This window comes from Equus caballus, chromosome 11 (genome assembly GCF_041296265.1).
Source record: "Equus caballus isolate H_3958 breed thoroughbred chromosome 11, TB-T2T, whole genome shotgun sequence".
NCBI classification, from domain to species: Eukaryota; Metazoa; Chordata; class Mammalia; order Perissodactyla; family Equidae; genus Equus; species Equus caballus.
In genome coordinates this window covers 2,628,129-2,656,093 of record NC_091694.1, presented here as the reverse complement: position 1 = coordinate 2,656,093, position 27,965 = coordinate 2,628,129, and the positions used below count along the sequence as shown (strand labels likewise).

The 27,965-nt window shown below is 46.3% G+C and overlaps 1 protein-coding gene and 1 long non-coding RNA gene across 12 annotated transcripts in view; one reads left to right on the top strand and one right to left on the bottom strand.

The window, feature by feature from the left end:
• RNF213 (ring finger protein 213) overlaps positions 1-27,523 on the top strand; it is a 115,260-nt gene extending 87,737 nt beyond the window's left edge. For 10 of the 11 annotated variants that reach the window (XM_070225819.1, XM_023651845.2, XM_023651847.2 and 7 more), the window contains 26 exons: positions 957-1,057; positions 1,171-1,353; positions 2,101-2,270; positions 2,375-2,474; positions 6,655-6,766; positions 7,550-7,763; positions 7,999-8,189; positions 9,500-9,622; positions 10,446-10,556; positions 10,993-11,235; positions 11,576-11,657; positions 12,446-12,480; positions 13,809-13,903; positions 15,042-15,201; positions 15,790-15,970; positions 17,713-17,804; positions 18,400-18,651; positions 19,770-19,902; positions 20,255-20,338; positions 20,731-20,911; positions 21,170-21,371; positions 22,551-22,628; positions 23,183-23,377; positions 23,847-23,936; positions 24,028-24,206; positions 25,453-27,523. In XM_070225819.1, coding sequence (XP_070081920.1) covers positions 957-1,057; positions 1,171-1,353; positions 2,101-2,270; positions 2,375-2,474; positions 6,655-6,766; positions 7,550-7,763; positions 7,999-8,189; positions 9,500-9,622; positions 10,446-10,556; positions 10,993-11,235; positions 11,576-11,657; positions 12,446-12,480; positions 13,809-13,903; positions 15,042-15,201; positions 15,790-15,970; positions 17,713-17,804; positions 18,400-18,651; positions 19,770-19,902; positions 20,255-20,338; positions 20,731-20,911; positions 21,170-21,371; positions 22,551-22,628; positions 23,183-23,377; positions 23,847-23,936; positions 24,028-24,206; positions 25,453-25,606 — 3,741 coding nt within the window. In that variant the 3' untranslated portion in view covers positions 25,607-27,523. Of the gene's footprint in view, positions 1-956; positions 1,058-1,170; positions 1,354-2,100; positions 2,271-2,374; positions 2,475-6,654; positions 6,767-7,549; positions 7,764-7,998; positions 8,190-9,499; positions 9,623-10,445; positions 10,557-10,992; positions 11,236-11,575; positions 11,658-12,445; positions 12,481-13,808; positions 13,908-15,041; positions 15,202-15,789; positions 15,971-17,712; positions 17,805-18,399; positions 18,652-19,769; positions 19,903-20,254; positions 20,339-20,730; positions 20,912-21,169; positions 21,372-22,550; positions 22,629-23,182; positions 23,378-23,846; positions 23,937-24,027; positions 24,207-25,452 lie in introns of all 11 variants that reach the window. The other variant, XR_011422749.1, reaches the window with a different exon arrangement.
• The window catches only part of LOC138916082 (uncharacterized), a 42,439-nt gene that overhangs the window by 11,748 nt on the left and 2,726 nt on the right, over positions 1-27,965 (bottom strand). The window lies entirely within an intron of this gene.

Sequence of the window (27,965 nt, the reverse complement as noted above, 5' to 3'; positions counted from 1 at the left end):
AGGCCATGCTGAGGCGGCGTCCCACACAGCACAACCAGAGGCACTCACAACTATGATATATATCTATGTTCTGGGGAGAAGAAGAAGAGAAAAAGATTGGCAACAGACGTTAACTCAGGTGCCAATCTTTAAGATATATAAATATATATATATAAATAATTTTTTAAAATTATAGTTTGGAAAAAAGATACTCTTGGCAAACTAGGAATAGAAGGGAACTCTCCTTAAGCTGATAATGCCCAAGGGTACACGTAATATAAAGACATCTATTGCAAACATCATGTCTAAGCACAAAATTCCAGAAGCACACCCATGAAACTATCTTGTATTGTTGAAGATGTACATTTCCTAAAAACCAGTGTTTCCACTTCTAAATATATATCCCAGAGAAATTTCCCATTGGTACTCAAGCAGACACATGGAAGAATGTTGAGTATATAACTGTTTGTAATTGCAAAAAAACTGGAAACATTCTAAAAACCCGTTTACCAGAAAACATTCCTCAGTGGGTACTATACAGCAGTTGATACGAATGATCTGGGCATACATGTATCAGAAAAAAGCAAGTTTGCAGAAGCTTAGATATAGCATGATGTCACTGATACAAAGTTTACAAATATTCAAAACAACAACATAACCTTTGCACATTCATAGAAACAGTAAAAGTGGGAATTTAGGAATGTGGTTCTCTCTGGGGAAGGGACGGGGCACGGGGTGGGGGGTGTGGGCATGGAATGTGATTATAAAGGGATACACTTGGAGTTGCGACTGTATCGGTAACATTTTGTTTCTTTAAACAACGATCTAAAGCAAATATCGCCCAAACGCTAAGATTTCTTATAGCTTGGTGGTGGATATACAGGTGGTCATTATATTATTGCTTAAAGTTTGAAAACTCTCTAACCTCTCCCCTTCTCACTGCTAATTAGCTCCCTTATCACTGCCTTTCCCTTCAGTGTCTGCAAGAGAACTCTGACATCAAGACCCACAGGCCCTTCCTCGCTGTGGTGACTGTCCTTCGGGAGTGTAAGGACAAGGCCAGCAAGACCCTCACCAGGTGAGATCTTTGGTTTGGGGTCCGTGAGGGAGAGAATTCAGAAGCTTTGGTATTTTTGGCTTCTCACAGCCAGCTTCTCTGCTTCAGAACTGATCACTCTTCTTGGATCCTAGGTTTGGGGTTCAGCCGTGCCCCATCTGCCTGGGAGATGCACAGGATCCTGTCTGCCTGCCCTGTGACCACATATACTGCCTGGGTTGCATCAAAACCTGGCTCGTCATAGGGCAGATGAGTTGCCCCTTGTGTTTAACCGAGTTGCCACATGGCTTCTCTCCGACGGTTTCCCAAGAGTACAGGTAGAACACCCTTTCTCTTAAGAAAGCTTTCTCTGTTTTTTTCCTTTTTTGCAAATACGATATTCAGAAATATAATTCTATTAACCTTAGAAACCCTGAGTGCAGAGAACTATCCTGAGACGACCACTTAATGTCCCTTCATTAAACAGTATCTCAAAATTTTTTCTCCATAAGACATATATGTGTACAGATTTGGGAGACAGAAAAGTTGGAAGAAATAAACCAGAAAGTCATAAATAAAGCCATCACGAGAGACCCAAGGACTTTAGGTGAAACTGGTTTATTCTCTTGATGTGTAAATGCCATTCCCGTTCTATGACTTGAGCAGAAAGCTTTCTCTTGTCTGACTGAGTGCTTTTCGGGGCACGTAGTTCAAATTGGCAGTTGCTCTGTGGCGCTAGCTCTCCTCAGCTCCATTCCGTTAGTGGTTGGTTTTCCTTCCCTTTCCCTCCCTCTGATGCCTCCTAAAAGTGGGATGCAAGGCACGCCCAGGGGCTGGGTCTTGGGCAGACTTTCAGGATATTAAGCCTATTGCTGGCTGGTCCAAATGCTCGGAAGCGTTCCTAGAGAGAGACCAGTCTGCCTGGTCTGTCGCCATTTGGAAGACCAGCTCCAATCAATGTAAGGAGATACTTGCATCTTTTTATTTAAAAAAACAGTGCTGTCCAAATCCCAAAGCACTTGTCTGGAGGGATTCTGGAGCACATTCTGCAAGCCTTTTGATCGTGCCTTTCCACCCTTCCGAAGGGATGCCATCGGGAAACACGCCTGCTTCCGGCAGATGTGCAACAGTTTCTTCATAGACCTGGTCTCCACCCTGTGCTTCAAGGACAACTCTCCGCCCCAGAAGGATGTGATCGAGGCTCTGCTGTCTTTACTCTTTGTACAGAAGGAGCTCTTAAGAGATGCTCCCCAAAGTAGGTTGCTTTCTTCCTATAGACTTAAAAATTCAGTTCGTCATTCATCGCACTTTTGTATGTGTGCTGTGAACGGTGAGCTCCCGTTCTCTTTCTGGTTTCAGGACACCGTGAACACACAAAATCTCTGTCTCCGTTTGATGATGTTGTGGATAAGACCCCTGTCATTCGCTCGGTGCTTCTCAAACTGCTTCTGAAGCACAGGTAAGCTCAGCCACTATGGCATTTGCTTCTAGAAAGCCTTCACATGTTTTGTTCCTCGTCATGGCTTTTTCTTTGCTGCCAAGCATTCTTCACAGGACCGATAGCTAGTTCATGATTTGGGGAAGCTTTTTCAGTGAGAGACCCCCTGGTGTATATTGCCTGTATTGGTTGCATGTTTGACATGTTCACGTATTGGCAAATGAGTTCAGCCATAAGCACATCATTAGGAAGAAGAATACAGGTATGGGGGCCGGCCCCATGGCCAAGTGGTTCAGTTCATGCAATCTACTTTGGCGGCCTAGGGTTCACCAGTTTGGATCCTGGGCATGGACCTACACACTGCTCGTCAGGCCATGCTGTGGCAGCGTCCCACGTAGGAGAACTAGAATGACTTACAACTAGGATGTACAACTACGTACTGGGGCTTTGGGGAGAAACGAAAAAAAAAGAGGAAGATTGGCAACAGATGTTAGCTCAGGGCCAATCTTCCTCAAAAGAAAAAAGGAAAAGAATACAGGTGTGAGACAGGAATCTGCAGTTCTGAGCCCAGGACCACAGCTGCCTAGTTTTGTGATTTTTAGGGTGATAACTTAGAATCTCCCCTCACTGTCATTGTTCTAGACGTCCTCTAAGTTTAGTTTCAGCTCTTCAATTTCTCTGATTCTATAATGGATAGAGAAGCCAGTATGGCTGCAAAGGTCAGTGGTCTCATCTGATTATTCTATTTTAGGAAATCCTTAGAAAGCTGATCTGTATTCAGAGGCTTCTCTCAGAAGATGCTTCGTATACTCAGCCTGTGTTCTAACCTGACAGAGCAGGCTGTGAGGTGGTGGCAAAATGCAGGTCCGCTCAGAACAGTGCTGACTTTGCCGACAGACGCTCAGAAGCACACTCAGAGGAGAGACCAGATTGTGTGTAAACACGCATCTCCTAATCCTCGCCTCGGACATTTCATTTTGATTTTTTTCATCATTTCTGAAATAGTCTGTTCAGACGTGATTCCTGAAGAATTTTCAAATGAAAATTTCTTAAAATACATTTTATTACAGAACTAGCATCTTACTATTCCTTAAAATAGCTTTTAAGGCATCTATGTAAAGAGTTGACTTGAGATGTGAAAAGAGCCTTTCTTGATGTTATATAATTTTTATTCCTTTTCATGAATGTGTGAAATCTGAATTCATTTGAATTTCTTTGGTTGGAGAAATGGAAATGTCGTCATTGACATGCACACATCTTGACATATAGAGTAGATACATTAACATGAGTAGAAACAGTGTATCTAAAGGTAAATGCTTTGTTCTAAAATATTTAGAGACTAAAAATTACAGAACTGATTTTAAAATGAAAATCTTGAGACATAAGATGCAATTTAAAAATCTACGTCGTCGGGGCCGGCTCTGTGGCCGAGTGGTCGGGGCCGGCTCCGTGGCCGAGTGGTCGGGGCCGGCTCCGTGGCCGAGTGGTTACGTTTGCGCGCTCCGCTGCGGCGGCCCAGGGTTCAGATCCTGGGCGCGGACATGGCACTGCTTGTCAGGCCACGTTGAGGTGGCATCCCACATCCCACAACTAGAAGGACGTGCAACTAAGATGTACAACTGTGTATGGTGGGCGGGCGGGGGGGGGCTTGGGGAGATAAAAGCAGAAAAAAAAAAAAGACTGGCAACAGTTGTTAGCCCAGGTGCCAATCTTTGAAGAAAAAAAAAAAAAATCTACATCGTCGTTCTCTGAGTTGAGAAATACCTGCTTCTGTACTTGACTTTTGCAGTTTGGGTGTTTTTGTTTGTGCTGGGCTGGACTCAGGCATCCTTTGTGGAAAGATAGACGTCAGCACTCCGGGCAGGCCCGTGTGACAGAGGGGGCGAGCCACCAGCTCAGCACTGCCCCTGGCCCAGCCCCACACCACCTGGGCTTCCACAGTCCTGGCTGCCCGTGGACACTTGAAGGGAGATCAGTCACACTTCTTGGTCTTGTCTCACTACGCTGAGGGTGAGGTCCGTCTGCGTGTTCCCTTGCTTAGATAGGATGTCAGCAACATCCCGAAATAGTATTATTATCTGTGGTGCTTGTATTGATCGAGTATTGCTGGTCTCAAAGTATCAGTCTGTGGACCTTTGGGGGAGCCCCTGAGGTCAAAACTTTTTTTTTTTTAAAGATTTTATTTTTCCTTTTCCTCCCCAAATCCCCCCAGTAGATAGTTGCATATATTTTAGCTGTGGGTCCTTCTAGTTGTGGTATGTGGGACGCCGCCTCAGCATGGCCTGACGAGTGGTGCCATGTCCACATCCAGGATCAGAACCGGTGAAACCCTGGGCCGCGGAAGCAGAGCGCACGAACTTAACCACTCGGCCATGGGGCCAGCCCCAAAACTATTTTTAAAATAATACTCAGATATGATTGCCTTCTTTTTTTTTTTTTTAAAGATTTTACTTTTTTCTCCCCAAAGCCCCCTGGTACATAGTTATATATTCTTCGTTGTGAGTCCTTCTAGTTGTGGCATGTGGGACGCTGCCTCAGCGTGGTTTGATGAGCAGTGCCATGTCTGCGCCCAGGATTCAAACCAACAAAACACTGGGCCACCTGCAGTGGAGCGCGCGAACTTAGCCACTCAGCCATGGGGCCAGCCCGATTGCCTTTTTAACCATGTCAATATTTGCAGGGATGTTTCTAAAACAATGACTGGTAAAACTGCTGGCTTCTTACCATGAAGAACCATAGTAGTAAACATTGTTTCTTCACCGCCACGCACATGTCATTTTAAAAAATGCCAGTTTCATCTAAGAATGTCCTTGATGAAGCTATAAAAATTATTAATTTTACTAAATCTTCACCCTTGAAGATAAGACTTGTTAATGTTCTTTCAAAATGAGAAGTACACATACAACGCTTGGGCCGCCTACCAAGGTGGGGGGTTCTCTACCGGAGAACCACTCATGCGCTTGTTGAGTTATGCGCTAAACCAGCTGCTTTTTCACGGAAATACCCTTTGTACTTGGAAGAGTGACTGACAAACTCCAGTTACTCAGACCTGGGCATTTGGCAGGCATGTTCTTGAAAAAGAGCAAAGGGAGCCTGTCACATCAAGGAGGAAACTGAAGGGGTCTGTTGCTAATGAAAAAATTCAAGCTTTTAAGCAAATATTAAAATTTTGGAAAACTTGTATCGACCACTGTGAGCCTGTCATCTGTCTAATACTTAAAGACTTTTTGATGGCGTAGATGGTGATATTAATGAATAGGAGGTTTTTAAAAATATCTTGTAGAATAAAAATGTGTCAACATTTGCAAGATCTGCATAGTTCAGTGAACAGTATTTTCCAAATGACCAAAGTTGGATGTCACAAAATCATGCATTAGTCAAAAAAATCCATTTAAAGTGTCAGGCCAGTTGATTTTAATAGAATTGACTATGAAAAGTTCATTGATATGGGTACAGATTGCACATTGCAACTAACCTTTAGAAATACCATTTATCAAGGTTTGGTGTCATATCAAAGAGGAATATCCACAGTTATCTGAAAAGACTATTACCATATTTCTGCCTTTTCCAATTACATAGTGTGTCAGACCAGGTTTTCTTCATACACTTTAATACAGTGCAACCAACTGGACGCAGAAGCAGACTTAAGAATCCAGCTAACTTCCCTTAAGCCAGGCGCTAAGGAGATGCGCAGGAATGAAAACAGAGCTACTCTTCTTCCCGATTACTTTTTGTTTTGGAAAATTGTTTATTTTCTTAAATGTTATTTATTTTAACATGTAATGGGTTTACTGTTATTTTATATGAGTTGATAAATGTTTTCAAAGTGTTTCACTTTTAATTTATAATACCATCAATACTCATAGATATAACCCACATAAATAAAAGCTCTTTGGGGTTCTCAGTAATTTTTAAGACTGTAAAGGAGTTCTGAAACCAAAAAGTTTGAGAACAGCTGGTCTAAAATATGGAATTTTGTATTCCTCCAATATTGTTCTAAAATATTTTCCAAAAAATCATGTTACAAACTATGTCTACATATGTTTGTATGTATATATGTGTCATACAGGAATGGGGGAGGATGGGGAGATGGGGAGATAGGGAGATAGGGAGACAGATAGATAGAGACCCTTTCTCTCTTTTTTTGGCAAGATGAGTTTCCAGACTTGAGATAACCAGATATAATATTTCTATTCCATAGCTTCCATGAAGTAAAAAGTTATATTCAGGATTACTTGTCCCTGTTAGAAAAGAAACCGTTTATAACTGAAGATAAAACTGAGCTGTACCTGCTCTTCAGTAACTGCCTGGAGGTAGGCTGACTGCCCCTTCCAATTTCTTTCACACACTATTGGGACCACGCGGGTTATGCAAGGGAAAAGTGTTCCTGAAAATTTACAGAATATAATTTTAGTCGGTAAAATTAACAGATGCTCTGTTCCATGCAGGAAAAAAAAGGTTTCAGAAGCATTGCTTCTGTCCTCAGCAGTTGTATATATTGACATTTATGTGCGTGTGCCTGAGGGAAAAAAACCAGCCTAGAAGAACGTACCACCAAAGTTAACAATGCTTATCTCCAGGTGGTGAAACTATGAATAGTTATAATTTTTATTCACTTCATATTTTTGTTACTTCCAAAAATTTTGCAATGCACATGATAAAATTAGATTTTACAAAATTTTTTTCTCATAGGTTTTCTTTTTCCCCTCCTTTGCCCCGAAAATAAAAAGGGATGTTACTTCACATGATTCAAAAAATGCACACCGAGAGGCCATCCCTGACGCCCCAGTGGTTAAGTTCAGCACGACCCGCTTCGGCTGCCTGGGTGCGTTTCCCAGGTGCAGACCTACAGCGCTCGCTCTGTTAGCGGTCATACTGTGCTTGGCAGTCCACGTACTAAAAAACAGAGGAAGATTGGCACGGATGTTAGCTCAGGGCAAATATTCCTCGAGGGGGAAAAATCGACACTGAGACCTACGACGATATTCTTTATCCTTCTTTCATTCTCCACAGTCACACTGTGGAAATTTTGGAAGGTTGGGGACTTGCATATTAAAAGAATAATATCCTTTTCTTTCTGATTCTTTGTTCCCTAGGATTCAATACATGAGAGGAATAGTGCTTTCTCCGTAAGTGAGGAATCGAAATACCTAAGAGAAGAAGGCCATTTCCTCGAGACTTACTTGGCAGGGAGACGCGGCCGAAAACCTGCTAAGGAGGCTTCAGTTGAATACCTGCAGGAGACGGCCAGGATCCGCCTCTGTCTTGACAGGGCGTCTGACTTCCTCTCTGAGCTTCAGGAAGGATCAGGCAGGTCTTCATCCGTCCCTTTCTTTACCCCAGGCTAAGAGGCTCCGGTATTTATAAATTCAGGCGGTATGGGAAACTAGTTCTCAGAATAATACTGGTCTGTACCATGTCTCTTCTTCTAATTAGTTTTTTACATGAATTCCTGAAGAGCGGGCCTCATGCTTTCTAACTAGCTTTGCACCTAGACAAATACTCTTGGCCTCAGTCACTCACCCCTTTCTCACTGGATTTGCAGAGATGGCTGAGGAGAAGCGACGCTATCTGCGGCAGGTCGAACGCTTCTGTACCCAGGTGAAGAATGACTGGTACCGCGTGTACCTGGTGAGGAAGCTCACCAGCCAACAAGGCATGGAGTTTGTGCAGAGCCTCTCCAAACAGGGCCATCCAGCCCAGTGGGTGTTTCCCGAGGAAGTCATCTCACAGCAGGTGAGAAGCACTGTCCCTGGCAACCCTGAGGTGCTATCACCCCTCTTCCTGCACAGCAGCCCCCCGCCCCAACAATGAGTACTGCTGCTCCTCTGTCCCTCCCACCCTGGCCTCCTCCCATGCCCACTGAGGAAAATGCATGCATCTGGTCTGCTCCTTGGTGTCTGCTTCAGTTAATTTGACCCAGCTTGTGATGTTTGCATAGCCTGCCAGAGGGAAAATATGTGTGTGTTTCTGGCTTCTCATCTACCTGCAAAGCTTACTTAGGGATCACTCGTGATCAGATTTGACACAGGGAAAGCAAGAGAACATTTCTGTCTTTTGCTTTCAGCAAATTAAAAGTAATTCAGCTTGCAGAATAAGTCCTTTTTATACTTGGCAGGCAGAGATGGGAAAGAACAAGAACTAAGGATAAAAGAATTGTAGTAATGGGGCTGGCCCAGTGGTGTAGCAGTTAAGTTTGCACACTCTGCTTTGGCAGCCTGGGGTTTGCTGGTTTGGATCCCAGGCACGAACCTACACACTGCTCATCAAGCCATGCAGCGTCCCACATATAAAATAGAAGAAGATAGGCACAGATGTTAGCTAGGGCCAATGTTCCTCAGCAAAAAGTGGAGGATTGGCGGCAGCTGTTAGCTCAGGGCTAATCTTCCTCAACAACAAGAATTGTAGTAAGGCCAGCCCTGGTGGCCTAGTGGTTAAGTTCGGCATCCTCTGCTTTGGCAGCCCAGGTTCGGTTCCTGGGCGCAGACCTACACCACTCATCTGTCAGTGGCCATGTTGTAGCAGTGGCTCACATACAAAAAGAGGAAGATTGGCATAGATGTTAGCTCAGAGCAAATCTTCCTCAGCAAAAAGAAAAAGAAGGAAAAGAATTGCAGTAATTCTGGCTTCAGGGCCTCTCAGTGGTCCTTTACTACTGCTCAGAAGTGAAGAAATTCTTACTGTCTGGGGGTTGCAAAAATGGCACTAAAAATCCAACTACCAGTCGGGTCCTGGAGTTGACATAGTTGAAGTCAGCTGGCCTGTGGCTCTGCTTTGAGTGGAGGAAGAAAGCAGCTACGAGGTTAGCGCTGCCTCCTCCTGCCCAGGATTTTCATCCACTGCCCCCCTTCATCTCGTGAGGAGGAGGTGCTTCCCAGACAAGCACTGGACTGTCATGACTTGGGCCGGACCAGGGGATCCCCATTCAGCCATCTTTAAACCTCTAACGATCGCCTGGTTCCTTTACCTGTCAAGATAGTTCTTTGCTAAGAAACCTTCGCCCCACCGTCCGCACTGTGATTAACCCTGTCTTCCTGGGGTTGCAGAAGGATCATCCAGGCCAGATGGATCGATACCTGGTGCATGGTGAGGAATATAAGGCTCTTCGCGATGCCATGGGCAAAACCATCCTCGAGTGCAAGCCCCTGGCTATTGTGACTGCTCTGAAGGTAGGACGGGCTCAGGCTCCTCTCTAGACAAAATGGCACCTCTCCGAGCCTGTGTCTTTCCTTCTTTACGTCAAACGATGCGGTGGAAGAGGCCCCACAGAGTGACATGCTACACGCGTCAGAAGTCATGCCCCTGGCCTCCACTGGCACAGCTGGGTGAAACAAGAGGGCCACAGCGGAGCTGGGCTGACAGATTTTCTTAGTCTTGCCAGCCTGCCAAGGCCATGAGATGCTCCCTTTTGATGCTTATTTCCATCATGTCCTTTGAGACCCTGCTGAAATATCACTTTTTCTGAGATTACTCTGATGCGGGATGAGTTGGCACAATTAGCAAAATTCCTATCTATGTATGTTCATAATTCCTCTGTGTGCTGACGTGTGTATTTATTTTACGAAAGATGCAGGGTTTTTCAAGTGTTCTAGTGTCGTTTCCTTTTTCAGTCTGTTTACCCTGGCATAGTGGCAGGAAAAGAGGAACAAGAACATCTTATCTCTGCTCAGGAAGTTTCTAGGACCAGTGAAGTAGTCAGCAAGAGAACAGGTGGTGGTTCTGTACTTCTGTCGTAGGCCATCTGATAAGTATTCACTGAGTTTAATGTGAGAATAGTCTATGAACTTTGTAGTCTCAGAGTTGTTTGCCAGAAGATGGTCCTTGAGATACAGGGTCCCAGGCATCCTGGGTCTTAGAAAGGCTCCCTCCCCCTCCTCGTGGCTGCAGGGCTGACCCACATTCTGTGTTCACACACGAATCACTCAGGACTCTGGCCCTTAGATCCATCTGCATAAGTTTTCAAAGTCTTACTTTAAATCCTTGCTTTTTCAGGCCTGCAGGAACTCTGAAACTCGACAGGCAGTTCACTTACTCTTAGCCCTTTATAGAGAGGTCACTATTTTGTACAGGTCCCAGAATGCAAACCTCCATCCTAAGCCAGAGGTGAGTATCAATGTTCAGCCTCGTGTTCATAGTCTTTTTATTTGGGGGGACTTTTTTGAATAGAACTAAAAGTTACGAATTATGCCCATAATTTTTATCTTGGATGAGGGTTTTCAACCTTATGTGGAGGCACTGCTTCCTGTTTCACCCAAACCTTTTGGAATTACGGTTAAAACTAAAGTCAAGAACAAAAGGTAACGTTTACCAAACTAGAATATTAAAATGAGTGCTTGGGAGTGTGGTTGCTGTTTTTATAGATGAGAATTCTCTTCTCTGGATAATTTCCCCTCAAATGGTGATAATTTAACCCTTATTTACTTTGATATTCATATGTATTTGGTATCAAAATGTATAACTAACATAAGAACAAACTTTTAGATTCACATAATATTCTTCTCTGGTGCACTTTAATATTGAAAATGTTTTTGCCTGTCAGCAATGTGAGGCTGTGAACAAGTTCATCGAGGGAAGCAAGATCCTCTCTCCTCCTCATGTCAGACATTTTGCAACATCCCTGGTGACCAATACTCTTCCACTCCTGAGGACGGGTTCCAGGGACGGCGGCCTTGAAGGGACAGTGACAGAAATAGCTATTCATGCTGCAACCGTCCTTCTCTGTGGACAAAACAAAGTCTTGGAACCCCTAAAGAATTTGGCCTTCTCCCCAGCCAACATGGCGGTAAGACTGGAGTGTGACTACACCAGCTTTTACAGCGAACGCTTGAAGAATTTGTCACTAAAGAGCCCGATCCTGTACCTTGGAAACTGCTGAAGCTGTTTATTTTCTAGATCTTCTGTCTTCCTCTGTCTCACTTGATCGTTTAGCTCTGAGTCATGGTGAAAGCTTGCCCTACTCTTTGTTGTTACAGAGAGCTGTCCTATTTCCTTCCTAGAGAGCTTTTGAGGGCAAGAAAAAGGAAAATCAAGTTCACTTTCTTACTGTAGGACTCTTGCTGAACACAGCAGCCAACCCATATGCTCACTTCTCTAAAGCTGTCTCCGTTTTTTTGGTTTTTCAGAATGCTTTTCTTCCAACAATGCCTGAAGACTTGCTGGCTCAAGCTAGGGGTTGGAGGGGTCTGGAAGGTGTCCGCTGGTACAGTAAGTATTGGTGTCTGAGATGGAATCACACAAGCTTTGAAGAGCATCCTAAAGCCCCGGGAAACACTGGGTTAGAGTTGGGGTCCAGGTGGCTTGTGCTTGAAGGTCCCAGAGTGCCTGCCTACTGCTGTTGGTGCCTTTGCAGAACACAAATGGCTTGAAGGGAATGGCGCTTTGCTGACTGTAGATGATGCGAATCATTCCGTTCTTAGTCCTGGGGAAAGGACGCACCTCTCGTCCCTGGAATAGGCCACTTTGCGAGAAAGGGGACTGGGAACCACATCAGAGGCTCAGTCAAGGGTCAGCTCACAATCCAATGAAGTTTTTGACTCAAAGATAGTTCTTTTTTGAAACATAATAATATAACGCACGACTTGAGTAAGTAATCTTTTTAAACTAGTTTTAAAAGTTGTTGTAAAACATAGTCATGGCAAAAAATAAAAACAAAAACCCAGCCAAGAGAGTAGAGGGATATAAAATACTATACCCCCGGCCTCCAAAAGTAATCCCTGGTGTGAGCTTGTAATCCAGTTTCTCTTGGCTTTGTACAATTAAACCCAGAGACTTTTTTCACTAACAACAACACGTATTTGCTGAGTTCCTGGGATGTGTCAAATAACTAATAACTAAGCTAACAGAGCAGTTCAGGATTTCTGGTAGCGTGCTTGGGGTGTTTACTCGACGTCATGTTTTGGTCAGGCCAGAGAGGAGAGAGCTAGCTTTCCCTTTTAAGCGTGGGTGGTTAGGAGAAAGCTCACCAGCCAATGTGTGTCCTGTTCTTTTAACAGCGTGTCCCAACGGTCACCCGTGCTCTGTAGGAGAGGTGAGTCTTGGTATTTGGGGGGTTCAAAATGTGTGTTCCTCTGGGTCTGAGGAGAGGGGGGCATAGAGGATGAGGATAATGAGGGTATTGACCTTCTAGGAGAACACAGACTCATTTTGAGGATGGTTCTAGGTGTCCAACTAAACATCTAAATGGTGCTAAGGGTTTCCAGCCGGAGTTTCTCAACCTCAGCACCGGGGACATAACTCTTTATTGCGGGGCTGTTGTGGGCACTGTAGGACGTTCAGCATCCCTGGCCTCAGCTCACCTGACGCCAGGAGCACCCCATCTACCCCAGTGTAACAACGACAAATGTCCAGACATTGCCAAATGTCCCCTGGGAGATAGCGCTTCTGCTGGTTAGGAACCACTGCTAGCCATCCTTCCTGGCCACTGCAGTGTGGGATCAGGGACACGTGTCTTTTATGATGGCAAAGTCTTGAGTAGAGCGTGGGCTGGATTACTAGCCCAGAGAGGAGATGCGGCCTAGATGACAAAGGACAGGAAAAAGACTCCTAGCTTGCAAGCCCTTGGAACCTGTGTATTATCCATCTCTGAATCCCAAAGCACCTAGGCAGAGCCCTTCATAGTGTCGTCTGTACTTGCTCAGCAACAGGCTGTTGAATTGAACTGAAAAATGTTATTTAATAAAGTAAGGAAGAGATGTAGAGGAAAAAACTGATATATACCCTTCATCTTTTGGAGCTTCACTCTCTTCCTTGTCCCTGAAATGAGACTGAAATAGATTCTTCCCAAGATAACTGCTCCCAGCTCTGAAATTCTGTGGTCTGGGAATGTGAGTTTGGTTTGGTCTGTTACAGGCTGTGATTCCCGGTGTACAGAAGCACACAATCGGATTTTGAAAGATGAGCCTTTGGAAGTAGTAGATCATATGGTTACTTTTCTTTAAAAAAAAAAAGCCCACGTGGAGTGAAAGCAGTCAGTTTGGAAGCTACTGTGGTATTCCTTGTGTTGGAGACTAACACCTGACACTAGAGACTAGTGTGAGAGATGGGGAACGGAAAGCAGTGACGGACATGCAAAGGGAAGACTGAGTTTTATATATTTGTCTATAAAGTGTCTACTTGGGAATAAAACTTAAATTGTCTCTCCTGTTTAAAAAAAAAGTCCAAATTTGCGTGGAGCATCCGCCCTGTCTCCCACGGCTCCTGCAGCCCCACCTGCAGTGTGCATCCACTAGGATGAGCGAGCCTAGTGGCCTCCACTGCCACCTGTGGAAAGGAAGTGTTCATTTGCAGGATGGCATTTGTGCATAAAATGATCCTGGCTCCAAAACTGAGCTCAGGTCCCATTTGTCTTTATCCTAGTGTGGCATGCCAATGGAACAGAGCTCCTGTGTTGACTGTGGTGCTCCAATTGGAGGGATTAATCACAGACCAAAGGATGGATTCCAAATGATCCAGTATGTAAGACTGGCTTTCCTTTCTAAGTAGTCAAACTATGGGCTTTGGGGCTGTTTCTATTCCAGCTGATAAACTGATACTAAATGTGGTATCAATTACTATATCATATTTGGACCTGTGTCACATTGGATATCAGTGCCAAGGTCCCTGTATTCATACGACAGTGAGGGGTTTGATCTGTCATTGGCTAACTGGCTTTAAATACAAAGCAGACTACACATTAGTACTTATTGTTATGAATACATATTAATTCAGGTGTCTTCCAGTTGGGTCTTGGGCACACTCCCTGCAGAATGTGCTTGACATAAGCAGGTGACCTAATTCAGGGGGACAAATAAGTCTACAAAACCAAAGACTGTGCATTTGTCTATCTGAGCAGATGCCGTCTCACTTATAAATTTTCTCAGCTTCCTCTTTTTTTGAGAAAAGTGAGGGAGACATGGTCAATCTTATCAAATATTTCAGAATCCAGATACAGATCTGGTCTCATAATCCCAAACTTGCTCATGAGACAGGCGTGGTCATCAATGTTTCCTTCAGATAAGAGCTGGGACCTCTCCCGGTCATCATACATCCTGGCTATTCCAGTGCAGTCACAATTTAAAATATTCTAACCTGTTGTCTCCATAAATTATCAGAATGTCCTAAAATCTCCAGTATTTTTGCAACTGTACATATCTGTCCTTCTACACTTCCCGTCTGGGTGTCAGACGGATCCTTGGCTGGACCTTGGGTACCGGTTTCTGACTCGGGAGAATGAGAACAGTGTGCACACATCCCCATGTCTATGTCAACTCTCCCAACTCCATCTTCCGCCTGCCTGCCCCTCTCCCCACGCTGGTTTCAGTGGAAGGAGCAGGTCCAGACCCCATCCTGACACACGGCCCAAGGATAGCATAGCCACTTACTTCAGCCACTTCACGCTGAGAATGCCGTGGGCTTTTGGTCAGCCAGAAAGGTGAATCTATAAAGAAAAAGATTCTTAGGAAAGTGGTCTTGGCCTAGTAGAATAAGAAAGACTTTTAACATTGGTTTCTTCAAAACTAGTCTCCAGGTCCTGGGAGTCTCAAGTGTGCCTGAGAGCTGAGAAGAGATGATTGTCTTCGTCTTCACGTTGTCTTCTCTTGTCCTTTCCAGAAACAGCATAGACAGAACTCAGACTGGCCACGTGCTGGGAAACCCACCACCCAGAGGCGAGGCGGTGGTATCTGACCGAGAGCTTTCTCCAGTGGCCTTCCTTCTCATCCGGTTACTCACTCATCTGGCTCTGCTTTTGGGAGCTGCCCAGAGTCCTCAGGTAGAGCATGGTGCTGCCAAACTGTGGATTTCGTTACAAGAGTGATGACCTGCTCTAGTGTTTTCACATAAGTCCTGTAGTCTAAAAAGTCCTAGCCACCTCCTGTAGATTTTGAGTATGTCATTGTTACCTAATCCACAAAGTAATATAAAATTTACAACTCCTAATTTTTCCCGCTATTATGGGGGAACTACTCGTCAGACAATAGCAAATCCATTTTAAATGAACAACTCTATGTCTTTGGTCCGCACCTGGGAGCAGAGAGCTGACAGAATCTTGACTTTGCCTATGTCTTCGCTGTAGCTCTAGGGAAGAAAGAAAGAGCAAACTGCATTTCCTCTAAGCTAATTAACCATGGTAGCAAGAAGTTCCGGCTTTGAGAATTCTTCCTTTCACTCTGACGGTGTCAAAGGCCATCACTTCCGGCCTCTCACTTGGCCTCTGCTGTTGGAACTGCACTCCTGTGACTCATGTTAGAGACCGTCTTCTGACGGGCCGCTGGCTTTTCCCTCCTTGTGGCCTCCACTCAACTCAGCATCTCCTCTACAAACAAGATCTTGTTTGACCTCTGTCTCGTTGCCCCCGTAGGCTCTGAGCAACATCATTAAGCCTGCAGTGATGGATCCCAGAGGGTTTCTGTGGCAGCATGTCGAGAGAGACCTGGAGCAGCTAACCAAGACACTGGGGAGGAGCGCCGACGAGACGGCCAGTGTGGTGCACCTGGTCCTGTGCAGCCTTCTCAGGGAGCAGCGCCCCCTCTCCTGCCGGAGTAAGGAAATGGGGGAGGCAGGGCCAGCAGGGGTCATGGAGCGTAGTTGCAAAGAAAGCAGGTCACTCCAGAGGGAGATCAGGGATGGCGTGTGGAAGGTGACGGCACGGGCAGAGCAGCAGGAAGAAGTGTACTTGCAGATGGAAGAGCCTGCTCTGTCCTTTCCATGTTCCCCTGCTGGGTCAAGACCTGCAGTATTCGAGGTCGTTTGCACAGAGGTGTGAAATGCGTGTGTACGTGGGGAGGCTTGGCAGTTTCCAGGTCAGCCTCATAGGGAATTCACCCTGTGTGGGAACATGGATCGTCCGAGACAGGCGATGCGAGTCAGTGAATCCTCACCATCAGAGACTGAGGTTTGGTAAGCACTCAGAACATGTTCTCCTTGGACATCTGTCCTGTTTTTGGGGTGAAGCTTCTGCTTTCCCTAAAAATATCACAGTCATAGGCTGACTTACTATGTCACGTTCATTGAACTAATTTTCCTATTTTAAAAATTTGAATCTGGGGGCTGGCCCCGTGGCTGAGTGGTTAAGTTCGTGCACTCTGCTTTGGCAGCCCAGGGTTTCACCAGTTCGAATCCTGGGCGCGGACATGGCACTGCTCATCAAGCCATGCTGAGGCGGCATCCCACATGCCACAACTAGAAGGACCCACAATTAAAAATACACAAATATGAACCGGGGGGCTTTGGGGAGAAAAAGGAAAAATAAAATCTTAAAAAAAAACAAAAACAAAAACTTGAATCCAGGGGCTGGCCCCGTGGCCGAGTGGTTAAGTTCACACGCTCCGCTGCAGGCGGCCCAGTGTTTCGTTGGTTCGAATCCTGGGCGTGGACACGGCACTGCTCATCAAACCACGCTGAGGCAGTGTCCCACATGCCACAACTAGAAGGACCTACAACAAAGAATATACAACTACGTACCGGGGGGCTTTGGGGAGAAAAAGAAAAAAAATAAAATTTTTTAAAAAAAAAATTTAAAAAAAAACAAACTTGAATCCATACAGAAAGGAAAGTTCTGAAAGACACCTTAGTACAATAGTGATCTCTGAGTGGTGGAATTGAGTGATTTTATATTCTTTTTGCTTATCTGCAAAAATCTTTTAAAATTACCATTGTAATGATAATGTTATTTAAAATAATAATAGCAGCAATTAAAAGTCCTGCCACAGGACCAGAAAATCCATTCTTACTTAGTTGCTACTTTGTCAGAAACCAACATCAGTATATATTTTTCCATTTAGCAAAATCTGATTTTGTTTTAAGCTTCTCGTCCTAGTGTGATTTCAAACTAGGGGAGCTCACCCAGGATCATACTGAGCAAATGACCAAATTCTAGAAGCATGCTGGCCATTTCCACAGCCCCTTGCCCCGCAGAAGCGTCTGCAGGGTCCTGCTTCATGTGTGAGCTCAGGTGGCAGCAGCTGATGCGGCTGATGGTGGCACTGGCCACTGTTATTTTGCTCCTAGGCTTCTGACTCAAAGTACTCTCCTTTTGGTAATTTTGTTCAAAATGGTTTTAAGATGACAATTAGTGGGCCACATGGAGATGGAAGTAAAGGCTTCACAAAGATCAAGGGGTTGGCGGTAGCAGCAGGAACCATTTTAAAATACTGAGGTTAACTGAGAAGGATATACCCTCCGACAAGGAGCATTATTTTGGCTGAATATTTGTTTACTGTTTACTGTCTGTAGACTGCTGTGGGTTTTTCTCCTTGCGTAACCTACACATTTTTCTTTGTAGGACCCTTAAATTTTGATGCAGAATTGTCAACCAAAGAAAAGAGAAACAACTGGGAAAAGCTTGTTGAGGCTCTTATTTTACCTGAACTAGAGGTGAGTGACGCGTGACGACAGCTGCTGAGTACTTCATCTGAGGGAGTGCAGGCGGGTGTTTCTCCTGAGCGCCCTGGCCGGTGTCCCTTAAGGAGGTGTTGTCGAAGCCTTGGGCTAAGCCTCAGATTTCGGCGTTCTCCACCCACGTCACCCACCCTCCCGCAGTGCCCCAGTCTCTCCCCTCCTGAGGCAGTCGGGGAGTCCAGAGAGTGCAGGCAGTGGCCTTCTCTCCATACCTTCTTACAGCAGATTGTGAGAGCAAGAGGCAGAGAAATAAGCTGTCACGTAGATGCCCACCTAAATGTATTAATAGTCATAGGTTAATTCTCCTCTGTCAGATCAGGATATTTCTGAGAGTAAGCCCATCAGGAAATAAAAGTCAGTAAGTAAAAGAATGGGAATGAAATAGAGGTCTCTGAGTCTCATTCTTCTTGGGGAGACATAAACCTACAAACAAGGAGCATGCAAATTATGATAAAAGTTAGCAAACGTGCTAAAATGAGGAGGGCAGCCTCCCTAATTCACCTGCTGGTAAAGTCCCCGTCTGTTAGCAGTTACCGTATGTCCAGAATCCTGTATCATTTTCTTCCCCTAGCATCTGGATAAAACCCTCCTGACTGTGAATACACTAATCAGCCAAGATGAGCGGATCAGCTCCAACCCTGTGGCCAAAATTATATACAGTGACCCGGTGGCCTTCCTGCCCCACCTGCCCCAGAATAGCATGGTTCACTGCTCCAAGATGTGGAGCTGCAGGAAAAGAGTCAGCGTTGAGTACCTCCAGCACATCGTGGAGCAGAAAAACGGCAAAGAAACAGTGCCCATCCTCTGGAAGTTCCTCCAGAAGGTAAGGCCACCTCACCGTGACCGCCTGCCTGGATGTCCCCTGCGGACCTGAAGGCCCCGGCTCTGATTTGGTCTGATCGTTCGTAAAGACAGGACATCTAACAGACTGCTTCTGTGCTTTAGAGTGTCTGTAGCAGAAGGCTCAGGGAGAGAGTAGAGATCTTCATACACATCAAACTGTGCAGGTCATTTGAGGCATAAAGTCACAGATGAGTTGGAATTAGCAGGAATCTGTAAAGAACTTGAGGGCCCCAGGGAGGATCTCCCCAGTCAGTCAACAGGAAGGAGTAGAATAAAAACCTTTCCTGGCCATATCCATTCATCTTCATCCCCCGGTGCCTGGAGCACTTGGGCATCAGTGAACCCTTCGGGCTCAGCCTGAAGAAGGGCGAGTGAGCGAGCAGTGGTGGTGGTGGGAGTGGAGGGTCGGGGAGCAGTCCAGACTGTCGGTTAGAACCAGAAATACACACTGTGTCTAACTTTAATCCATTTGAACTTTTATTTTCTATAATAGATTTTCTAATCATTTTCCTCTGTGGACCAGTATTTGCAGTCTGGCAAGAAGTAGGATGATTCAGAAATTTCTGTTGGTCAGTTAAAGAAAATGGATTCACAGTAGGGAGGACTTCATGGTGATACTGTGATCTCTTGCTAAGGTGCACAGTTCCATCACATGGAAGGTGCTTAGGTCCTAGGTCTTCAGAACGACACCCAGGATAACGCCAAGCTTCATTGCCTGAACTCTTGGTCTTTCTGCTCTCAGCAGTTCTCTCCACACCCAGCCCATCACATGGGCCCAAGAGGGTGATTTCCTTGATCAGCTTCATCACATTTGCTGTGTCAGCCCCATGGGGGCAGAGACTCTGTCTAGTTCATGCCTCCATCCCTAGGGTATAGAACAGTGGCTAAACATATTGCAGGCAGGCAATAGGTACTTGCTGAAAGGATGGTCTAGCCTTTTCCCCATTTTCAAGTACCGTGATGTGTCATCATATAAAATGGCACAGTGACCAGATTAAACTCTAAATACAGGTCCTGAGCCAGCCTCAAAGTCTGTTTCCCCAATAACATTTTCTAGGTAAATTAAAGAGTGTCACTGAGTGGTCTTCCCTTCTCCAGGAAGCAGAACTGAGACTGGTGAAATTCTTGCCTGAGATCTTGGCGCTGCAAAGAGATCTAGTGAAACGATTCCAGAATGTTTCCGAAGTTGAATACAACTCCATCCGAGGTTTTATTGGAAGTCACGATGCAGGTATGACTCGGCTCTCATCAGAGACCAGGACTTTCTGTGTCTGATGATTCGAGAGGATCACTCCTGTCGGGGGGCGGGCGCAGTCAGGGGTGGGTGCTCTGCACCCTGAGCTTTGAGCGTGAAGCCAGTGGTGCCAGGAATCCCAAACACACATTAGAGGCTTTGCTAGAGCCGAAGGCGCCTCCCTCTCTCGCTCCTCAAACTCGGCTTTAGTGCTTAGATGGCAGTTGGAACAGGTTGTGAATATGTGAAGGTGCCAACTCGGGTTCTTTGCAAAGAGCACGTAACTGTCGGTCTGACCTGGAGTGGGAGGTGTTATCATACGGTTCTTGAAAAGCCTTCTGTCTGACAGATGGGTTGAAGCAGTTATTCCAGAACAGAATCACTGTCTTTCTGTCCACATGGAACAAGCTCAGGAGGTCACTTGAGACCAATGGTAAGTGTCATAGTCTCTGTTCTGAAAGCTGCTTCTCTCCATCCTAACCGACTGCCCCTCCTATTGCATGCACCATGCTATGTGCGCTGAATGCGGGATCTAAGAATCTTTTGGTGGAGGTGTCTGGGATAAATAAACCCTCGGTCCTCTTGAATCTATAAATGTGGAATAAAAGAGGAGTGGAGAACACTTGAAGCTTGTTGGGATATAAGAGAGATCTGAGGCAGGGTCTTAAGATCCTGGCAACCCTTAAGCTGGTTCCTAGCTCTGTTTGGCTGAGCCGACCTCTGCTCCTCCCCACCGCTGTGGTTGGCTCCCTGGTCTTAATGTTGTGAAAGAAACAGCATGGAGATGAGTGCCTCGCTGCTTAAGAATAACCCTGTCGTTTAAAGGTGAAATCAAGCTCCCTAAAGCCTACTGCAGCACTGACCTAGATCTGGACACCGATTTCGAGGTCATTCTGCCGCGTCGCCGGGGCCAGGGCCTCTGTTCCACCGCCTTAGTCAGCTACTTGATTAACCTGCACAATGAAATTGTCTACACAGTGGAGAAGTTCTCCAAGGAAGACAACAGGTGAGCGCACAAGCCCACAGGAGGTGGTGCCCTTTCAGCCCGGGAAGTCATTTCTGAGGTGATACAAGCAAGGTCCCAGGCCCATGAGGAGACACAAGCCAGATTCCAGCTCCTTCTCTAACAGACACTCCTTCAGCCACGCTCTCAGGTGTTCAGATCTACTCAGACTGCAGGGACGTCAAATAGGAACTGGCTCCATATAAACCAGGCCGCAAGCTCTGGGCTGGACACTGAGTGCTGCGTCTTTATGTCCCTCAGCTATTCCGTTGATGCCTCTGAGGTCACTGACCTGCATGTCATCAGTTACGAAGTGGAGCGAGACCTGACTCCGCTGATTCTCTCCAGCTGCCAGTATACTGTGGAGCAGGGCGGAGAGACCTTGCAGGAGTTCGACCTGGAGAAGATCCAGCGCCAGATCACCAGTCGGTTCCTCCAGGGCAAACCCAGGCTGACTCTCAAGGTAAGGCTGACCCCGCTGGTGTTTATTTGGTTGGCATGTCTGTTTTGCAAAAGTGGCCCTGGGTGTGGCTTTGATCACAGTGGTTTCGGAGTGAGGAGTGACCGTCTGGACCGTGTCATTCACACTGCCAAGGTCTGGGACCACTGCTCCCAGCTGCATCTCTGGGCAGAGACTCTCCTCAGCTGCTGTGCATCAGCCTCCGCACCTCGGTACTGCATGGCTGTCTTCAAGTCTTAATGGACTCATTGTCCCGATTCTCTACCACAGTTTACAGCACCACCAGCTACCCAAGAAACCCTCAGTCATCTTTTCTCCCTTCTCCTTTAGTCTCCACACACAAGCTGTCCTCTGGTACCCTTGGGTGTCCCCTATTTAACTACCACAGACCACTGCTTTAGTTCACACCATCTGTCCTTAAGTTCCACAACTGCCCTAGCTCCCAACTGGTCCCTGCCTCTGGTTTCTTCAGTCCGTAGTTCTGAAATCAGGTCTGACCCCATCACTCGCTCTTGGACAGCGTCGACCAGCATCCCACTGCACGAGGGATAAAGCCGACGCTCCCTGTGGCCTTGCCCCAGCCCTGTCTCCAGCCACTTAGCTCACTTCTCACTGCAGTGGGTCCTGTGACCTCAGGCACCAGATCATGCTCCCTCCCTTGAACACATCATGCACTCTCCTCTGTGTTCTTTCACCTGGGCTCTCCTGGTTCCTTCCAGGTCCCGTCAAAGATATTGTACTTGGGGGTATTTATTCTCCCTCCCTGCCTGTGGTTGGGCTGTGAACTGTTTGACCCTGAGGCTGTTTCTAATTCATTCTGCTATCCCTGTTGTCTAGCAGCGTGACTGCCTTCTTCATTGTCTGTGCTCAATAGTAGTTTGAATGCACAACTGGGTGGTCCTCACATACCTGTTTCCCTGGCGGTCTGCAAGCCTACAGTATCCTTCGTGACAGGATCTGCCTGGCCACCCAGGCTAGGCTGGTTCCTTGTTGTGTTACTGTTCCTGTAGACTGTTTGAACGTGGACATCACATGGCAACAGAGAGCTGCGTGCTTTGCCGGGTGATGCACTGAACAGCATGGTACTACACTTGAGTTACTGCTCAAGAGTATCCTTGTCATCTGATAGAAACTTCCACAATGGATTCAGTTAGCAAAGACTTTTTTTCTTTCTTGATTTAGGGAATACCCACTCTGGTATACAGACGTGACTGGAACTACGAACATCTCTTTATGGGCATCAGGAACAAAATGCCACAGGTGATCATGATAAACCTTCTCATCTGCACAGGGCTTTCTCTTCTTAGAGTCTCTCATCTGTATCTGGACTGTTGCACCTTCACTCCAGGCACTTGCTGTGAGCACCAGAGTTTCAGTGGCCTCGCTAAATTCCCTGATCTCAGTGCTCCTTCCAAAGGGCAAACAGGACAAGTCAGCAAAAGTTTTCGGGTTGAGCATAAACAGATTGAAATCTTGTGGTGTTAGTTTCTTAGCAATCATGTCATTACCGGGTATGCTGAGGCAAAAGGTCCAGAGGACTTATTTGTTCCTGCTCTTTTGATTCCTGTGCGTGCACATACACGTGTGCCCATATGCATCTTCACAAAGTTGTTCTGAGGATTCAGTGAGGTCATACCTATTTCCATAAAGCGTCTGGAATACCGCTGACGCTTAGGAAGCACGGCATGTTAACAGTTGTTCCTAGAGAGTTCGTCCCATCTTGTGGCCTTGGCAGTGAAGGTCAGTGCTCTTACCAGGTAGCGATGTACAGGAAGCCCCACCCATGGACTCCTGTCCTGCCTTTGATTTCCTAGAACCCCCTCCCCAACTCGGCCGTCAGCGCCATCACTGGACAGCTGCAGTCCTACAGCAATGCCTGTGAAGCTCTGTCTGTTATAGAAGTCACTTTGAGGTTTCTGAGCACGGCTGGCGGGGATCCGAACATGTCCCTGAATGTGTATATCCAAGACATGCTGCGAATGAGTGAGCAGACAGCGGTGGCTCTACAGGTGGGTCTTCTGTTAGGCCCCTCTTCAGAGGGGATCAGCATTGTCCTGCACCTTCGTCGCCCCACTCCAACTAGGAACACTACCACTCGGGGAGGACCGATCTAGGCAGCCTCTGAAGAGGAGGGGGAGGCAAGAGCCCCTCACGCAGCCAGTCCACAGTGTAAACAGAACACAGTCGGGCAGTAAAGACAGAGAGGTACTCAGAACGTAAGAATCGGGACAGTGTGCCACAGATAGGACTGGAGGACATCGGCCAGCGGCCAGCTGCATGATGTTAATGGACTCAGATGCTGCAGGACGGAGAGGATTTCAGAGATGTTTTAAAGATGAGGCAGGTGGATTAGAGCGTGGAACAGAGATGGCCTTCATAATGAGGGAAACAGAATTAGTCCAGGGCGGGAGTGAAACCAGCGCCTGCGTGGGCAGATCTCAGACGCGCTCCTAGGCAGGAATTCTCTTCCTCTTCCAGGACTTACACAGATGTCAGTTAAGACACATCATCGCCCTCTGGCAGCTCCTCTCTGCTCACAAGTCTGAACAGCTGCTGCACCTGAAGAAAGTAAGTGTGGCCCCTTCCCCTCCACCCACAGTAAGCGAGCTGCACTCTCATCCCAGGCTTCCCTGTCTCGTTTGTTCGTATTTCATTTTAGGAGCCATTTGGGGAAATCAGTTCAAAGTACAAAGTCGATCTCAGCCCAGGGGATGCTAAGCTCCTCAGCACTTTCCTGAATCAGATCAGCCTAGATGCCTTTCTCCTAGAGCTTCATGAAATGATAATCTTGAAACTGAAGAACCCCCACACCGAGCAGGATTTTAACCCCAACTGGAGGTATGGATTTACACGCCTGTTGGGCCAGGCACACACAGAAGGTTCTGCCACAGCTCCTGTGACCCTCCCTAGACAGGAAAACAACTCTTATCTTACCGCAGAATTCTGTTTCCTGCTGTCTGACCATTACCACGGCACCTGAGGACTTGCTTTTTGGGTTTTAACCTCTATTGGATTTTTTTTTTTAAAGATTGGCACCTGAGCTAACAACCGTTGCCAATCTTCTTTTTTTTTTCCCTGCTTTTTCTCCCCCAATCCTCCTAGTACATAGTTGTATATTTTCAGTTGTGGGTCCTTCTAGTTGTGGCATGTGGGACGCCGCCTCAGCATGGCCTAACGAGCAGGTGCCATGTCCGTGCCCAGGATCCAAACCGGCGAAACTCTGGGCCACTGAAGTGGAGTGCACAAACTTAACCACTCGGCCCCGGGGCCACCCTGAGCTAACATCCGTGCCCATCTTCCTCTACTTTATATGTGGGACGCCTGCCACAGCATGGCTTGCCAAGCGGTGCCATGTCCGCACCCGGGATCCGAACCGGCAAACCCGGGCCACCAATGCGGAACGTGCGAACTTAACAGCTGCACCACCGTGCTGGCCCCTCCTCCCAGGTCTTCTTGTTCCTTTATAGTTTATATTGGATGTTTGTTTTGTTAACCAGTTTATTTTTAGGTGTTGTGTAAGGTAGGGATTTAACTTTACTGTTTTTCTAAATAGATAGTTGAACTCCAGTTTTCCTCACCAATACACTTCATATTTGCTCTTTTCTTCCATTATGCTATATGGCACATACCTATATACATGTGTATTCTTTGACCTTTCCACAAGTCTTATGGACTTTTCGTGTAAAGAAAAAAGATCCCTTTCCTAGAGAACTTCTGGTCTTTGTTAATACGAAACATAAATGGAACACAAGCCTTTTTGAACGGCGAGGCTTTGTCTTTATACAGCAGATCTATTACTAGAGAGCTAGGCATCTGACTGGGCCTGACCCAGGTCAGCTCCATTCTGTGGGGTCTCTGTCTCACTGTGTGGGAAATAACAGGTATGCCCCAGGACCCCTGAATGCAGGATTCTAGTCCCAGTTCAGTAACTCAATAGTTGATTGACCTTAAGATGACCCTCAGTATTTCTCGTCTTAATGAACACTTTGGTTCTCTTGATGACTTGAAAAAGTACAATTGGTGGGTCTCCTTACATTGTATGGAAGACTGTTTTAAATGCTCTCTCTCGTTCCTTGTTTTTCAGCCTGAGAGACACTCTAGTAAGTTACATGGAAACGAAAGAGAATGAAATTCTTCCCGAAATGGAATTTCAGATCCCAGAAAACATACTGCTCTCCAATTGTGTCTCTGTGTGGAAAATGGCTGCTGAGCTCAAACGGGCTCGACAAATGAGATAGAATAATTTCCTCAGCACTGTCTCTGCCTAAGACAGGGAGAGAAGGCTGTTCCCGCCTCACTCAGGGGATGGGCTCCATCACGGACTGTCGCTTTCGTGAGTGCTGAGAAGGAAAGCTGTTGGCACAGCACTGAATTCAAGACCGAGACGTGCTGTACCGGCTGACGACGTTTTGAGAGCCAAGCCGTTTCAGGAGCATGTGTATATTGCAGAACTGTCTCGTCATGTTATGAATACTGTTCATTAGGTGGCGAGAAGTGAAGAGTACATGAAGTTGGAATAAACCACCATCCTTTACATTCCAGGGGAGACCAAAAAAGTAGCTGCTTGGCTTCACATACAGGAGCGGTCTGTGGCACAGGCTCCCAGCCTCTTAACTTCCAGGGCCCTTTTCCTCTCACTACTACACAGAGGGAGGGAAATGCAGTTATTAATTTTTGCTTCTACTTTTTTTTTTCTCATTTATATTCTGCACTCACAGAGCAGAGTCTGGCTTTCTTCTTTCTTCCATTCCTTTCAATTCTGAGTATTGGACAAATATTTTTAGGTTCCCAAGATGTGAAAAAAACGCCAGACTCCTTTTTTGTCTTCTCACAAATACAAGTCCGGGCATTCTCTGAGTGCCTAGAGGCCAAACAAGACCTCACCCAGGCCCCCTAATGAGTCACTGCCAAATTTCTAGGGTCAGAGCCAAAAAGCTGTCATTGTGAAGAGCACTAGACTAAGAGCCAGGGACACTTTGGGGTCTTAGTTACCTCATCTAGATAACGAAGGGACTGGATTGATGGCCAAATTTCCTTCCTATTCTAGTAGATTCTAAATGAAAGTTCATCAGTGTAAACTTGGATCAAAGGCCTGGTTCTAGCATTCCTGTGGGCAGTTTTTGACTGTCTAGCATTCTGCCAAATAAACATATGGTCTTAGTGTGACCTTGATTTTCCTGTGTATGACTATCTGGTCCTTTCTCTGGGTCTCAGCCCTGGCATAAAAACAGACTCAGAGAGAATATAAAACCAGTTGAGTTTCTGAAAAAGGAAAAATAGTCGACCAGCCGTGACCATGAGCTGACTTTCCCACTGTGGGCATTGTGTCATTTTTTCCCAAACCTACTTGGATAATTGTGACCTCTCTGGACTTATTCCTATTCCTAGGTATCTCAACACCCATTAGCACTGAGACAGCGATTGTTTACAAGTCAGAGGCAAACGTCTTGAACATACATTCCAAATGAGTTAATGACTCAGTCAACTTGAAATTGGGCCCGTGGGGTGCGAGCCACAAAAACAGACCATGCTTGCCAAGAGCCCCGAGGACACCGTGGCACCGCTGGAGGGAGCTGCAGAAGGGACTGCAGCCCCTTTCACTGTTGCTTTTCTACCTATGTTTGCTGGAGGGGAATACAGTGATCCAGAACCCGCAGGGACTCGCTCGATACCGTAGCCCCTTGCACTGGTAACCCATGATTGTCTGGTCATTCTGGACTACGCAAAGGCGCTCCCCCCAACATCAGCATCCTGGATTGCCTGTTCAACGGATGTGGGGGTGGGGAGTTGCTTGTTCAACTCTTCAACTTGCACTTGTAACTCCTTCGATACCTCAGAGTGGGGGCAGAGCTGGCCTGGCCAGCAGGTGCTGCTCTGGTCCCTCGCTGTGCCACACCTTAGCAGGTGGGGGTCAGGTGTCAAGCTCTTGCTGTGAATACTTTTTTTTTTTTTTGGCTGGGATTTTTCCCCCCACTTTTATGAAGGTTTTTTTAATTAAGATATTTTGTTTTATATGCTACGCTTTCAAAGCCTTAATTGTCATTATCTGGCATCATCTTGTTTGTACAAAATCACCCTGGCCTAGCGCAAGCAAATGTAAATTTTATTATACTTGTCAGTCCTGTTTTAATAAACTTGAGTTTTGCTGCTAAGAATCCTTCTCTTTGGGGGCAGAACTTCTATGTATGGCAAATAGAATCAACTAGGGTTTTGAGACTGGTTTTGTTTGTTTGTGGAAATGTTCTGTAGAACCATAAAGTAGAAGGTACCAGAGAGAAAACATACACTCAGGTTTCGAACGTGAGGGCAAACTTCTGGATGAAATGGCAGAAGACTGAGATACATGGGGAGTCCCCCACCACTCCCCAGTCGCCAGTCCTGGAGGGCTCAGAGGGGCGTCCACCCTTCCTGCCTGAAGTGGCCTCCCTGGAAGACAGCAGGGCCCAGACAGCAATGAGCAGGAGCAACCCTCTGTCAGTGGGTGGGGAAACGGCTCCTCGGTAAAAGGAAGCAAAGACATGGGCGAGAAATAATATGCTTCCAGCAGCCCACTTACGTTCAAGTGGCAAAATACCACTTTTGGGGAAAATTGCGTTT